Raw genomic sequence first — 17,092 nt, forward strand, 5'->3', positions numbered from 1 at the left:
GATATCACTTAATGAAACGAATAGGTGATATCACTCATTCGAATAGGTGATATCACCAATTGGAATAGGTTATATCACTTAAAAATATTCTTAAATGATATCGCCTATTTGAATAGGTGATATCACCCATTCGAATAGGTGATATCACTTATAGATTCTTAAGTGATATCATCTATTCGAATGAGTGATATCACTTAATGAAACGAATAGGTGATATCACTTATTCGAATAGGTGATATCACCTATTCGAATAGGTGATATAACCATTTCGAATAGGTGATATCACTTTAAAAAGTTCTTAAGTGATATCACATATTTGAATAGGTGATATCACCAAATGGGAATAAATAGTAAAACGACGCCCCATAGTGGTCCTCGTCGGCGCTTTGAAATATTATTTGCACGAAATGGCTTGGGTGCAAGTTTTGTGGCGAATTATGTTTATAATTTGTCTCGGATATCAAAAACAATCAAATTGGATACTAGTTAAGAATTTTTAAGACATGTCTGTAATCAGTGTTGTGTGCGCCATCTACTGCAAAAATAGTTTGTTTCAGTGATTCGGGCACGATACTTTCCAAACTAATTACCCTCCCTTTCGCTAATCTAGGGGGCGCTGAAGAGAGAGCAATGGCGCTGACCATGACTGAAAATGCGGCTTGATCTGTTTTGATGATTTCAGAAGTAAATAGCAATCATCAGCAACCCCGATATGCCTCCTCCAAAAGAAAAGTCACATGGACATAGAAGTCAAAGGTAATATGCATGAAATATAAGGTCAAAGACCAGTATAATGTCGACCACTTGAAGTTGAACGTGGATTGTAAGTTATTGATTTCATCGAAGTTGACCGGGTATCAATTTTGTCCAGGTACGGCAGCACCGATAAATTTGCTTATATTGTCAAATCAGATCACACATGAATAGGACAAGTTAAACAAAAGAGACATACCTAGCCATAAAAAACCTTGTACACGTAGAAAAAAATATTAATTTTGTGAAATGGTGAAACGAATGATTGTTATTAAAGTAAAGGCAAGTTTAATTTTGTTGAGTTTCATCGTCACAAGTTTGGTACTCGCATCCTTTTATCCTCGTGCCAAGACAAGAAATTTCACAATTTCATTTTAAATACACCACATATCTCGCTAGTTTCCTCCACATAAGACACATTCATTGGACGTTATCTTGTTTTTGCATGAAAACTGCATGCACACCAGTACCTTACTCCAATACTAATATAATTTTAGGCATGGCCTATGTGAGAGCGCAGCAATCCCGGTGCCCATGGAATTCGAGAAACAAGCACACATAATCTAGTCTACTAGAATAGTAAATCCCACGTGATTTGTTTCATCTATGCGGAACGTAGTACAGTTTCCGCTGGTGTGAAATGTAAAACAGACTGGTCGTATCACTGCCTCAAATATCATGTGAATTTAAATACATGCTTTATTTAGCGTAAGATATATATTAAAAATGAAGGAATTATACATGTCTCATCAATGTCAACATCCATATGAGGTGTGACATCGGCCACACTATAAGTATGATCATATTTGGATTTACCAAAAGACGCTACAACTTGAGCATAAGACCTACGTGGTGACTCGCAATCCATGGTTTATTGATCAGCTACAAAATGAATATATTGCCAACAGATCTATACACTGGTTTGTAATAAAGTATATATTAAAGTATATATCAACAAGAATTATGATTTAGATAACTTACTACAAAAACTAAGCGTAGAATAAGTCTAGCTATGACAAGGTGTCTCGCAGACGAGCAGCAGACGACGACAAAAAAATTCGGAAGTCCTCTTTATTTTCTGTGCTATATTTGGTAAACTTGTATGCAACTCGAACGGACCGGAGCTGCACTCGTAAAACACCGGAAATATTTTCGTTGAAAATTATACCGTTACATTTTGAATATAAAAAAATTAGATATTGTTCGAGATAAATTTTATTAACAAATTCTAACTAGTGTGAAGTCAAACATTTGCATATTTTTAAAATGTTGATATTTTGTTATCTCCCGAGAATGTGACTTTGGATACAGTCTTGCGCAACACTGGATCTTGCTGTGACTTCCTGTTTCCGGTTACTGAGAAAGTTTTTGAACTCTAAGTATATTGGGGGAAAAGGGGGGGGGGTTTCCGAGACATCTCTACCATTAAGTTCGCTATGCGAACGGGCTTTGCCCGTTCGAGCTGCGCTCTCTATTAGAGGTTTACACGACAGGAAACTTTTGACAGGCTGTCGTGTAACCTCTAATCACCACCGCACGTAAAACCTGTTGCTGTGACCCACCTAATTAAAGTCGTTTAAAAGTTATCTTTACTCACATTTCATATGATCTGAATTACCTTATTCTATTTATCTATCATAAATACACAAAGTTACACAACTTGTGTCCATATCTATATCCAAGATCAGTGATTATTAGCCTCTTTTATAGTTTAAGCGTAGGTCCCATTTGTATATACCGCCATACTTGTTTTGATTGTGACCTCTCGAGGTTATTTCCGGTTTATCCAAATTTGGAGTTGAAATAGATGAAACAAACGAAACGCTGTGAAAATATTACGTTACGCTGTCCGTTTTATTTGAATTCCGTATTTTATAATAACCGGAACAGCAAAGTTGTTTTAGTGACCTAATATTTGAACACAGTAGGTTGCAAGTGAATTATTGTGGATATAATTATATTTAAGAGGTGTCCATCAACAGTTTGTGCATAAATGGATTGATACTTCATCAACAAGTAAGCGTACACATATGTGTTAACATGAATTATCGTTTTAGATGGTTTATGACACTTTTTTTGTCGCGCCCCAGAATCAGGGCGCTGGCAGCTACAAGAAAAACACGCTGAGGGGATATGAGGTCGCAATATCCACCAATGTAATCAGGTGGAATAAAACCTCATATACGTATAGGAGTAACCAGTACCTGTGCATGTGGCCGGAGTCATCAAAGGGATATATATCTGCAGATCAAACGATAGCTGTGTTAACGTAGCTCTGAACAACAGACAGACAATTTCTAATAGATGGTCGTCGTCAGAGCTACGATTCCCTTCCATTGACGGTAGTGTTGCAAATCAGTGAACCCCGAAATTGCTGCAAATAGCGGATATCATGTAACTTTGGAGTAATAGTTAGTATAATTAAACATTTCTAATACCATTTTGCAATGTATTAGCCTACCGTCTATTCTGGAAATCTTTAATTCACATATTCTGATATTATACTGCTCAGAGTACTAGGTGTCTCCATGATCCGGGGATCCGCCATGATATACTTCTCGAAGAACTCTCGCGAGGATGCTGACCCAAATATGGTACCCGTGATTTGTTATCATTTAGAGCTCTAACTTACATACCGGTATTAATTTGAATATTAATGCTGACATTGACTTCATTAATCACACTATACAATCTCTTTATTTATTTTAGGTCATATTCCAGAAGTAGATCTAGGTCACGATCGCCATATCATAAGAAAAATAAATATTTAAAATCAAGGTCAAGGTCACCACGGTCTTCAAGACGTAAATCGCCTCCCTCGAAGTATCAACAGAATCAACATCGCAGTTACCCCCCTTCTACAAGGAAACAAATACCCTCTGGCAAACCATACATTTCAAAGAAAAGAAGCAGAACGCCATCACCATATGGACGAGGTTCGCCTCCACGACAGAAATCAACGACACAGCCCAAGACATCACATACCTCTTTTCAAACAAGGTATGCATTGAACACAATGGAAATTCATGAAAACAAACATGAACTGATGTTAAACAGATCCCTTAACTTTAGCTTGCAGAGCTCCTTGAAAGAGTCTTCAATAAAAGTTGGCTCTTCTTGGCAGAAGCACACTGCATGTACAAATGGTTTACTCAGTACAACATAAAAATCCAAAGCTATATCAATACGTAATTACAAGAATTTTCTTTAGTCCATCAAATACAACATTGTACCATCATACAGAGTCTTTTTGTGTGCATGACACTTTGTTCCTGATAGTTTTCTTCATTATTTTCTTTTATAAAATTTAACAGTTAAAGTCCTGTTTAAACTACATTTATTAGCTCACCTGCCCGAAGGGCAAGTGAGCATATGCTGTGGTGCGGCGTCCGTCGGCCGGCCGTCTGGCGTCAACTTTTCCATTCAAGCAACTTCTTCTCAATAACCAAAAGCCCCAGAGACCTAATATTAGGCCTGTAGCATGCTGGGGTGAAGGGCTACCAAGTTTGTTCAAATGAATAACGTTAACGTTGACCTTCATTCAAGGTCACAGGGGTCAAAAAGGCTAAAATCTTTAAACGACTTCTTCTCAATAACCAAGAGTCCCAGGGAGTTGATATTGGGTCTGTAGCATGCTGGGGTGAAGGACTACCAAGTTTGTTCAAATGAATGACCTTGACTTTCATTCAAGGTCACAGGGGTCAAATATGCTAAAACAAATTAAACAACTTCTTCTAAATAGCCAAAAGACCCAGGGACTTGATATTGGGTCTGTAGCATGCTGAGGTGAAGGGCTACCAAGTTTGTTCAAATGAATGACCTTGACCTTCATTCAAGGTCACAGGAGTCAAAAAGGCTAAAATCTTTAAAAGACTTCTTCTCAATAACCAAGAGTCCCAGAGATCTAATATTTGGCCTGTAGCATGCTGGGGTGAAGGGCTCCCAAGTTTGTTCAAATGAATGACCTTGACCTTCATTCAAGGTCACAGGAGTCAAAAAGGCTAAAATCTTTAAATGACTTCTTCTCAATAACCAATAGGAGTCCCAGGGAGTTGATATTGGGTCTGTAGCATGCTGGGGTAAAGGGCTGCCAAGTTTGTTCAATAACCAACAGTCCCAGGGAGTTGATATTGGGTCTGTAGCATGCTTGGGTGAAGGGCTACCTAGTTTGTTCAAATGAATGACCTTGACCTTCATTCAATGTCACAGGGGCCAAAAAGGCTAAAATCTTTAAACGACTTCTTCTCAATAACCAAGAGTCCCAGGGAGTTGATATTGGGTCTGTAGCATGCTGCGGTAAAGGGCTACCAAGTTTGTTCAAATGAATGACCTTGACCTTCATTCAAGGTCACTGGAGTCAAAAAGGCTAAAATCTTTAAACGACTTCTTCTCAATAACCAACAGTCCCAGAGACCTAATATTTGGCCTGTAGCATGCTATTAAGGGCTACTAAGTTTGTTCAAATGAATAACCTTGACCTTCATTCCAGGTCACAGGAGTCAAAAAGGCTAAAATCTTTAAACGACTTCTTCTCAATAACCAACAGTCCCAGAGACCTAATATTTGGCCTGTAGCATGCTGGGGTGAAGGGCTCTCAAGTTTGTTCAAATGAATGACCTTGACCTTCATTCAAGGTCACAGGAGTCAAAAAGGCTAAAATCTTTAAACGACTTCTTCTCAATAACCAAGAGTCCCAGGGAGTTAATATTGGGTCTGTAGCATGCTGGGGTGAAGGGCTACCAAGTTTGTTCAAATGAATGACCCTGACTCACATTCAAGGTCACGTTGATCAAGTATGCTTAAATCTTTAAATGACTTTAAGTGAAAAGCCAAAGTGCAGAGGGACATTATATTGGTCCTGTAGCATGCTTTCAAATAACTGCAGGATCCATATATGAAAAGATCACTGCATTGCAGGTGAGCGATTTGGGTCCATTGCGCCCTTGTATTTTGTTGTTATCCCACAGGTACCTAGAGTATTTGTGTTGTATGTTTAAATTCATAGTAATACAATGTTATACATACCCCATGATATTTATTCTTCTCACAAAATGAAGTAAATTCCTTAACAGATCATTTAAAATCATTATCAATACGTAATTAGATTCTCTACAATATAAAAATAGTGTACTTTTAATACGGTTAAGTGATACCTGTACATGTATATTATGAAGATGATTTTTTTCCCCTATGATCTCAGAAACTCAACATATTACTTGCAGAGACAAGTTGGACCAAACCAGACCACTTGAGGGTAGTGGAAATCGAGGCAGGTCTCCTATTTACACTGGTGCGAAACAAGACCGGCATTTTGGAGCAAATAGAAATCGAGACAGATCACCAATTTACACAGGGTCAAGTCATGACCGATTTGACCCCAAACCTCAAAGGTCATGGTCACCAGAGCAATCTTTTGGGTACGATGAGGGTAAGGGCTCCTCAGGGCCATCCAGGAGTAGACGAACTCCATCCCCTGGATATAACATGGGGCCAGGCCCCTCTGGTATGTTGTTTCCTGCAGCTGCCAAATTTACCGCCATAACCGGGCCTTTAACAATTCCACAGAGTCATAAAACTGGAACTAAAATGATGTTAAGCAACCGTTTTGGTATTTTTGAGGACGACTTAGAATTGCCTCTGATTATAGAGGATAACATTACAATAGGTATACATCGCCGAGGCCCCAATATGATCCACGATTCCCGTCGACCAATCGTGCGTAGTTTCCGCCCTGGAGATACATTGGAAGTTCACAAGAAGGATGACGGAAGGTATCCAATCTTTGACCGAGAGGAGATAAAAGTCTTTCACCATGACGACATCTTGGATGATGAAGTTTACGAGGAAAAGAGAACTATAAGTGTATTACACTCTAAACCAAAGAATCGTCAGGATTCATATGAATCAGACCGGCGAATCATTCAAGGGTATGTTTTCTTAAATAGGTTGCTAGAAAATATTCACCATAGTTTAACTTGCAAATCCATATAATGACCAAGTGGATAAGTTGGTAATGATTACAGACATGTATACAAAGCTTTATTTTTAGTCGTCAAAGTGTGTACGATATATAAACTCTAAATGAACTCTTCAATGATATTGTTATACAGATTTAAGGGAATTCCAGTTGACCCTAGACTTCCAGCAATTTCTGGTCACTTCGATTTCATCATTTCTCAGAAATCCTTGCAAAGGGACAAACATATCAAGTAGACATATTATTTGAAATCTAAGAGTAACATTTTTGGAGAGTACGAGGTCTACTTGTAGTCCTGGAATTATACATGTACAGGTACTATTTTACCAGGTATATATATTAGTACATGTACTTGGAATAATTTAGGATACATGTATACATTATTGTTTCTGTATAACATTGAGAAATCATGAAGCGTTCATTATTTTTAACTTGCGGGGAAGAACTGAATTCCAGGGCAGCTGTTGCTATACCCCTGGCGTTGATGTCATCTGTAGACAGCTATAGGCTTAAAGTTTTTATAAAAAAGTGTCAATACTTAGAAGGACAAAGCCTTGCTATCTGACATGCATGTTCCTGGTGACAAGTCCTTTGGCATGGTACATGTACTCTTGTTATGTCTAACAGTACTTTTATTTGTTCTAGGAAAGGAAACTATAACAGGTCTCAGTACAGTGAACCGCAAATCAAGTAAGTCTTCTGGACTAAAAATAAATCTTTATTACAGTAAATTTGTATAACAGTAAATCTGTATAACAGTAAATCTGTATCACAGTAAATCTGTATTACAGTAAATCTGTATAACAGTAAATCTGTATCACAGTAAATCTGTATTACAGTAAATCTGTATCACGGTAAATCTGTATCACGGTAAATCTGTATAACAGTAAATCTGTGTCACAGTAAATCTGTATTACAGTAAATCTGTATCACAGTAAATCTGTATAACAGTAAATCTGTATTACAGTAAATCTGTATAACAGTAAATCTGTATCACAGTAAATCTGTATCACAGTAACTGTATAACAGTAAATCTGTATAACAGTAAATCTGTATTACAGTAAACAGTAAATCTGTATAACAGTAAATCTGTATTACAGTAAATCTGTATAACAGTAAATCTGTATCACAGCTGTATAACAGTAAATCTGTATCACAGCTGTATAACAGTAAATCTGTATCACAGCTGTATAACAGTAAATCTGTATCACAGTAAATCTGTATCACAGTGAATCTGTATAACAGTAAATCTGTATCACGATAAATCTGTATCACAGTAAATCTGTATAACAGTAAATCTGTATCACAATAAATCTGTATCACAGTAAATCTGTATCACAGTAAATCTGTATCACAATAAATCTGTATCACAGTAAATCTGTATCACAGTAAATCTGTATTACAGTAAATCTGTATCACAGTAGATCTGTATTACAGTAGATCTGTATCACAGTAGATCTGTATAACAGTAAATCTGTATAACAGTAAATCTGTATCACAGTAAATCTATCACAGTAAATCTGTATAACAGTACATCTGTATCACAGTAAATCTGTATAACAGTAAATCTGTATTACAGTAAATCTGTATAACAGTAAATCTGTATTACAGTAAATCTGTATTACAGTAAATCTGTATAACAGTAAATCTGTATAACAGTAAATCTGTATCACAGTCAATCTGTATTACAGTCAATCTGTATTACAGTAAATCTGTATTACAGTAAATCTGTATTACAGTAAATCTGTATTACAGTAAATCTGTATAACAGTAAATCTGTATCACAGTAAATCTGTATAACAGTAAATCTGTATAACAGTAAATCTGTATCACAGTAGATCTGTATCACAGTAGATCTGTATAACAGTAAATCTGTATCACAGTAAATCTGTATCACAGTAGATTTGTATAACAGTAAATCTGTATTACAGTAAATCTGTATCACAGTAAATCTGTATCACAGTAAATCTGTATCACAGTAAATCTGTATTACAGTAAATCTGTATAACAGTAAATCTGTATTACAGTAAATCTGTATCACAGGAAATCTGTATCACAGTAAATCTGTATAACAGTAAATCTGTATAACAGTAAATCTGTATTACAGTAAATCTGTATAACAGTAAATCTGTATCACAGTAAATCTGTATAACAGTAAATCTGTATCACAGTAAATCTGTATAACAGTAAATCTGTATTACAGTAAATCTGTATAACAGTAAATCTGTATCACAGTAAATCTGTATAACAGTAAATCTTTATTACAGTAAATCCATAGGAGTTTCACACTGTGTAGCTGTGCATGTCATTTGTTTTTGTAATTTTGGAGACATCTAGAGAGTACCTCTTGTACAGTCAAGGGCGGATAATTGCTGGTCTATGTACAGTACCACTTTTAGGTCTCGGGCCAATTTTCCCAAAGAGTCTATGATGAGGCATGATGTGTACTTTTTTCCAGATTTGACCCTCGGCCTGATCCACGATATGAAAGTTTACTGAGTGATAACAAAGTCCGAGATACTACCAAAGTGACACGTGTTCAGCGTAATCCAAACGACCTCCGACATAGCCTGCAGAAGAGACGTCATGATGACGATGAAGATGACCAACTCTTTGATGCCAGGTAAAACATACATATTTGAGGAAAATTTCGTAATTGTCCTACATTTTTATATGTTTACCTGTCAAAACATGATGGCAGTATTATTGTATTTAGTATTTTTAACAGATCAATGAAAAAAATTGTAGGATTTATAATCATGATAAGAAGGTCGGGTTTCCTAATTGTAGCATTTTGATTTGACAATTTTTGAAAAGTTTCCACTCATTGTTCATTTCAGAATTCTAATATTATCTGGAGATTTTTTGACTTAACAAGTTTTTTATTTTAAACTATGAAAATGTTTGTAATGGCAAATTTCTGGCATGTTTTGAACTTCTGCTTTTTTTGTTAGGCTCATATTTTGGCTTTTTTCCATCAAAGTAAGTGATGGGCAGATATTATGTTTCTGTGTATTCTTCCAAATGAGAAGCACTTTGTTATCAAGAGGAATGTATATATTGAGCAGGAAGAAGATTGAGGCCAAGAGAAAACACACTCACCGTGACGACCGTGTCCATAGTAGGGAAAGGTACCACGACAAGGTGGGAGACAAGCGACGTGACCGAAGCATATCCTCAGGTGAGGTGTTATTCTGTTAAGGTTGGGTATTTGAGATAAAAGGGGTCCTTTTCAGGTTAAATGGGTTCTCTCTGTATAGTTTAAATTGAATTCCTGGAAGTAAGTAAGGTTCTTTTTTATTTTCCATGCTTCAAAACTATTGGAACTGCTTCAACACTAACTCTGCTTGAATATCACTTGATATTATATAAAGATCTTACTGAATAGTGACACAATCAGTAAAATGATTTTAATTACTTGATGGTCAGCCTGTCAATATTGAGATTTTACTGAATGGCAATTCTCTCGGTGTACAGATCTCTCTGTAGTTTAACCTTGTTAAGTATCAAGATATAAACCAGCTCACTTACCACCCTGTGTGAGATCAATTTTTCTCTTATCCTGGACAGGGATATCCGCAGTTTTACCGGGGTGAGATTTTCTTATCTTTTCTTATCTCACCCTAGGGAAAAGACAAGATACACATCCTCTTTTCACGTTCTCAAAAATTGTATTTCATCACGTCAACAATACCATAACGTCACGGCAACAGTACAATCACGTCACGTCAACTTACCTTGCATTATATGATGTAACATCAATATTAGATACTTAAGAGAGTAAACAGGGTATTAAAGAGAAAAATAATCATTTACCTCCATGGAAGTGAGACAGGGGACCCTTGGGGTAAGATAATTAAGGTGCCAAACACTCAGCAAGCCTTGTGTTTGGGAACTTAAGAATCTTCTCCTCGGGTTGAGATTCCCATCTTAGCCCCAAGGAGGTGAAAGATTCTATTAGCCTTTTTCTAGCTATTGGTAGGACATTTAGCAATAATAGAAAAACCACATGCTAAGGTAATGGCTAAATAATGGGGCTGCTACTTAAGAAGATTGATGCTCATTTGATAAAATGTTCAGTTTTGTCAGCAGATCAAAGCAAAACAGATGCTTTTTGCGTGGAGCTTTAAAATATTTCCAGGGCATCTATTTTTTGTGATATTAAAAATAAGCCAATTGAAAATAACAACTTTTGCAATATATGTCTAGTAATATATTCTATATTTAAACTGTACAGGTAATTAAGAATTCATATTTCTTTTCCATTTTAACTTCAGATAGCAGACAGAAGCCGACAACGGAAACAGAAGTTTTACCTGATTTTTCCAATCGACCTGGAAAGTTGGGTTCAGGTAATTAGAGCAGTATATAAAATTGTCAGAGCATTGAGCTGGGTATTTCATATATAGAGTCATTTTTAGCTTGTCTCTTCGAAGAAGAGGGAGAGCTTATGTTGTCACTCCGGCGTCGGCATTGGTTTTTCAAATGTTAAGTTTTTGGTGCAAGTGTTGAAAGGCATAGTAATTTATGGTAATATGGTCCCTGTGAGGGTTAAACTATCCCTTGCTGGAGTCAAACTGAAAGATTTAAAAAAAAAAGATTTTTGGGTGGAAAAAAAACATATATTTCAAATATTTTGTGCAAGTGTTGAAAGCTATTAACACATCACTTTATAATTGTACTAGGATGCTGATATTTGGTAAAAGAGTCCCTCTTTAAGTTAGACAATTGATACCGTTCCTCATTTTTCAAGGGAGACAACTCTCATAAGGATAAGTTTTTATCAAAAATTAAAATATATAGGTCCAAAAGCAATTATTTAATATATTTATTCAATTAACAACAGCATAGCTTGTCTCCCGAATGTTTGTCAATAAATTATTTACAGATATATATAAATTGGAATGGTTTTGAAAATTGCATGAATACACATGTACAATACACAATCTGATCAAGTAAACAATATAGATATTATTACTGAAAATTTGTGAAACCATACCAATTAATATACAGTGGAGCTTCGTTAACTCGAACTCGACGGGAAGACTATAAAACTTTGAGTTTTCCGAGTGTTCGAATTAAGCGAGTTTTCATTTTTGGTGCAAAGTTTGGTCAATATTTGTCAATATTATATAATCATTATAACTCCACTCTGTCGCTCATCAGTTTAATGTAAAGACTGGTCAAAACATGTAAATGTATATGTAATATTCCGTTCTGTCACTCGTAGTTTGGTGTAGTTTTGCCGATATACAGTCATTATAAAGTTTCTTTCGCTTAGTCACTTCAATAGCGATCTGATGTACATGTCATGTTTGCAAAAGGAATAACGATAAATTGAAATTCAACCGAATAACAATTTATTAATGTTATATCAAATAACCACTTAAATTTAACACACATTATATGTAAAATGTTACAGTACTTTTTTTGAGGACCGTTAATGGGCCCCATTCTCAACTAAAATTATTCATATTTAAACCAAATTTTCTGTTTACTCCTGAGCGTTTTGTTCTTAATTCATCAATTACTACAAAGAAGACCCAGTCACTGTCTTCAGATGGCACTGACTGTTGACATGGTGATAATGCAGATACAAACATTGGGTCACTTCAGTTTGAAACATTTCTGAACCAATATGGCAGGAAATATTTTTAGTATTATCTAACTGTGCATACATTTATACTTTTGTGGTAGATATTCACTCAGTTTATCTAAACATTCCTATTTACAGACCAGTATCGCTCAGAGGAGTGGAAAGACAAGCCAGAGATGATCCCTAAGAATCCAATGTACTATGAGGTAAGGTCAGAGGTCATTTAACATGTCACAATTAGTCAGCAATATGTTTTAGTGTGTATATTTGTTGTATTATAATTATACACTGTTTAGATTTTATTCGCCCGTCAAATTGTGACATACAGCATTTGTGTCTGTCTGTCTGTCCGTCCGTCCGTCCGGTTAAGTTTTGCTGCAGTTTTCTTCAATGGTCTACAGATCTGATAATGTGGTATTGTCCTAATTTTTAGTATGGATGTTCTTGTAGGGTCTTAAGGACAATATTAATATCTCTGGAAATGTTTTCTATTTATTTTTAACTTTTATATTTGACCCTTTCGGGACCTTACTTTTTTAGGCCAATTGTTATAGAATATTTTGACGAAGTCTTTCCAAGGGTCTGATAATCAAGATTGCAGATTTCCCTTTCCCATGAACTGAGGTGAAATCTTTAGATCGGGTGAGATGGGAGTAATATGCAACAGATTACATGCTCTTCTTATACATAGTTTATAAAACACAACATTGTTTATAAAACACAACATTGTTTATAAAACACAACATCACACATGTGACACATACAACACTAGTGACACAAACAACACATAAATCATGTGACACATACAACATAAATTGAGTGACACAAACAACACATGTGACACCTACAACACATGTGACACATACAACACATGTGACAAATGACATGACACATACATGCCACACCTCCCGGCGTGAGACAAAATCTCATTTCTTTTCAAGTCATTTATTTCCTCCCGGGAGGAGAGCTTGAATTCCCGTATTTTGTAATTCCCTCCAGTATTTTAGCCGATGCCATTTTTGTTTACAATTCGGTAGTTTTCTCCCCGAGATTTTATGAGATTTGGCTAAATATATATATATGTATGATACAATACATATGACACATACAATGCTCGACACATACCACACATGACACATACAACACTTGTGACACGTACAACACATGTGACACATATACAACACATGTGACACATACAACACATGTGATGTTTTCAACACATGTGACACATACAACACATGTGACACATACAACACAAATGACACAACACATACATGCCACACCTCCCGGCGTGAGACAAAATCTCACTTATTTTCAAGTCATTTATTTCCTCCCGGGAGGAGAGCTTGAATTCCCGTATTTTGTAATTCCCTCCAGTATTTTAGCCGATGCCATTTTTGTTTACAATTCGGTAGTTTTCTCCCCGAGATTTTATGAGATTTGGCTAAATATATATATGTATGATACAATACATATGACACATGCAATGCTTGACACATACCACACGTGACACATACAACACTTGTGACACATACAACACATGTGACACATACAACACATGTGACACATACAACACATGTGACACATACAACACATGTGACACATACAACACATGTGACACATACAACACTTGTGACACATACAACACATGTGACACATGTGACACATGTGACACATACAACACATGAGGTATTGATACACTCTACTGTACAACATATGAGTTTGCATGGTAGAAAACTTCATATTACTGTCTTGATGCCATACAAGAACTTGTCATTATAACATTATTTGTGGCCGTGGTGGCCGAGTGGTGAAGGTGTCCCGACACTTTAACACTAGCCCTCCACCTCTGGGTTGCGAGTTCGAAACCTACGTTGGGCAGTTGCCAGGTACTGACTGTAGGCCGGTGGTTTTTCTCCGGGTACTCCGGCTTTCCTCCACCTCCAAAACCTGGCACATCCTTAAATGACCCTGGCTGTTAATAGAACGTTAAACAAAAACAAACCAAACAAACATTATAGCAGTAGACTTATCTTGATTTTAAAAGATTTTGATCTTTTTAGTCAGTTTCATTAATAGCATATCTAGAATTTTCGCTAACCATTCAAACGTCTTGTCCCGTAATCACAAAACCATACTTGTGCTCAAATATATATTTTTGCTCCAACTCAAATATTTTTGATGATAAATCTGATATCTGATTTTTTTTTCAATACTTTGAAGGAATTTGGAAAGAATTCAAGTGAAATATTATTTTTGAAGTCTAGGCTTTTCTTTTAAACTGTTTTTTCCTGAAATGAAGTGAGTTTAATGGGGCTTTCTTTCATTCGCAATTTAGATACATGCACAATTTCTATAGATGAAATCTATGTCCGAACGTTGATTATATGAGTGTGCCTACAAGTAATGAAATTAGCGCCGAAGTGTGCAGGAAAAAGGTGTTTCATAAAGAAATACTGCATGTCTTTGCGGTAATTTGTGATACCTCCAGGTCGCATTGAGAATTTTTTAGGCTTAACACTCGAAGAACTTTGGTTTATCTTGAGAGTTTGATTTGATTTGTTTTTGTTTAACGTCCTATTAACAGCCAGGGTCATTTAAGGACGTGCCAGGTTTTGGAGGTGGAGGAAAGCCGGAGTACCCGGAGAAAAACCACCTGCCTACGGTCAGTACCTGGCAACTGCCCCACGTAGGTTTCGAACTCGCAACCCAGTGGTGGAGGGCTAGTGATAAAGTGTCGGTACACCTTAACCACTCGGCCACCGCGGCCCCAATATCTTGAGAGTAAAACTACCGTATTAATGTAAAGATTATAACTTTTACTACTTGGAAAAAATACATATTTTCCAGTAAGTTTAATTTTCACGACCTAAACTTTATTTAAACAGAGGAATGCCTGTTTAAAGGAAGTTAAGCTCAGACTTCATGCTTCAACATGAGGATGGTTTCATGAATATAGGCCTTTGACACTGCTGAATTACACCACCCACTGAAGGAGGGTATAAAGCTATCACTTTGTATGGGCATCTATCAGTTGATAGCTTGTGTACAAAACATCTTTTAACCCCATGACTGATTAATTCATATTTACACCAGGACATCACACTGTCAAGTTCTACAGCTGATTAGACTTAAATTGTCATTGGTCAAGATTAAAGTTCAAAGGTCACACTTGACCACAAAATAAAAAGCTTCTGCTTAAGGTCACAGTTGACCACAAAATAAAAGCTTCTGTTTAAGGTCACACTTGACCACAAAATAAAAAGCTTATGTTAATGAAGCAAAGTAGATAGCTGATGAACCTTGGCCCTGGAGAGCTTTAGTTCAATTTTACAATATAACATTATACTATCAAGTTCTACCGCACATATTTTGGTGATCACCGGTCAGGCCTAGGTTAAAGGTCGCACTTCACCTCTTAGTGTGATCCCTACAGGGGGCATTTTGTGTTTTTCAGGAAACTGAGAACACAGAATGTATTTTTCTGTCTTGATTGGGTCCTTGGGTAATAGGCACTTTACTCCAGTTGCTATGAATATCATGTGAAAAGTCACTTGTTTGTTACACTTTGAGGTAGCCATGAGCTACTACATGAAAGTCTGTGTCTATTAAGTAACACTCTTCCAATAAATATTGGTTAGGTATTGTGTATCTGTAACACCTACCTGGAAATATTGATATACATTTACCATACAAAACTTTTCCACTAAATTACAGCATGATACTCGTGAGGACGAAGAAGGCGGTTACGCGGGACGCGGTCGCTATACCAGGCGGCCCTACAGACAAGGATTCCGTACCAGAGGATCATATACATACAACAGGGGAAACAGTAATACCCAGTACAGAAGCACCAATTATAAAGGATCAAATTTCATCCCGAACTTCCGGTCCCGTGGATTCAGACGCCCTTACAACAGCAACTATAGGGGACGTGGCTTCAACAGTAAGTATCACACTGTTGACAGTGGTAGAAGGCAGTTATGATTGGTGTCTCTTTTGTGATCGTTTAAGGGACAATTTAGTCAACTTGTATTGAAAAAGATATTAAGACCAAAAAATCACACAAAAAGCCCATGACAGGGAATTCATTATATGGGCTCCATCTTATGCTGTGAAATAATTGTTTCATTCATCATGATCTTGCCATGATTCTGGTAGGTTTTACATATGGTTTTCAATTTCCCTGTGTCTCAGGTCACAGGTCACAGAATTTGGTAATTCGGTTGTACATTTAAGAATGTATTTACAACTAATTAAAAACCACACAGAAACATCTGCTTATTTCATTATATGGACATGGATATTCGATAAGGAGCACAGAACTACTGTTATATGAAAACAAAATTAACATAAAAAATAAACAAACTTTACTAAATTGTCTCTTTTAGAATCCCCGATATAGATAAATTGAAATGGATCCCTCATGTACATAGATTACCATGGATCCCCATGTAGGTAGATTGTACACTGAATTTATTGTTTTTACTCCTCATAGAATCATCAGACCACTACACAAAGACAACCTCCCCCAAGGACAGGACAGGTACCTATGAATAAAATTTATACTAAATTACCACCATATATAATCCTTAAACAAAAACAGGGCCTAGCTAGTCTGTACGGTGTAAGTCTGTACGGTGTAAGTCTGTACGGTGTAAGTCTGTGCGGTGTAAGTCTGTGCGGTGTAAGTCTGTACGGTGTAAGTCTGTACGGTGTAAGTCTGTGCGGTGTAAGTCTGTGCGGTGTAAGTCTGTACGGTGTAA

The 17,092-nt window shown here is 36.5% G+C and overlaps 1 protein-coding gene across 2 annotated transcripts in view; it reads left to right on the forward strand.

Moving 5' to 3' along the window:
* Positions 1-563: 563 nt before the first annotated feature.
* Positions 564-17,092, forward strand: part of LOC117316484 (E3 ubiquitin-protein ligase RBBP6-like) — a 30,027-nt gene continuing 13,498 nt past the window's right edge. Inside the window, exons 1-10 of one of the 2 annotated variants that reach the window (XM_033871092.1) lie at positions 564-756; positions 3,463-3,753; positions 5,976-6,680; positions 7,376-7,420; positions 9,189-9,353; positions 9,799-9,911; positions 11,008-11,082; positions 12,465-12,532; positions 16,044-16,272; positions 16,825-16,872. In XM_033871092.1, the coding sequence (XP_033726983.1) occupies positions 713-756; positions 3,463-3,753; positions 5,976-6,680; positions 7,376-7,420; positions 9,189-9,353; positions 9,799-9,911; positions 11,008-11,082; positions 12,465-12,532; positions 16,044-16,272; positions 16,825-16,872 (1,783 nt within the window). In that variant the 5' untranslated portion in view covers positions 564-712. The remainder of the gene's footprint in view (positions 757-3,462; positions 3,754-5,975; positions 6,681-7,375; positions 7,421-9,188; positions 9,354-9,798; positions 9,912-11,007; positions 11,083-12,464; positions 12,533-16,043; positions 16,273-16,824; positions 16,873-17,092) is intronic. The other variant, XM_033871093.1, reaches the window with a different exon arrangement.

This window comes from Pecten maximus, chromosome 18 (assembly GCF_902652985.1).
Source record: "Pecten maximus chromosome 18, xPecMax1.1, whole genome shotgun sequence".
Lineage (NCBI taxonomy): Eukaryota > Metazoa > Mollusca > Bivalvia > Pectinida > Pectinidae > Pecten > Pecten maximus.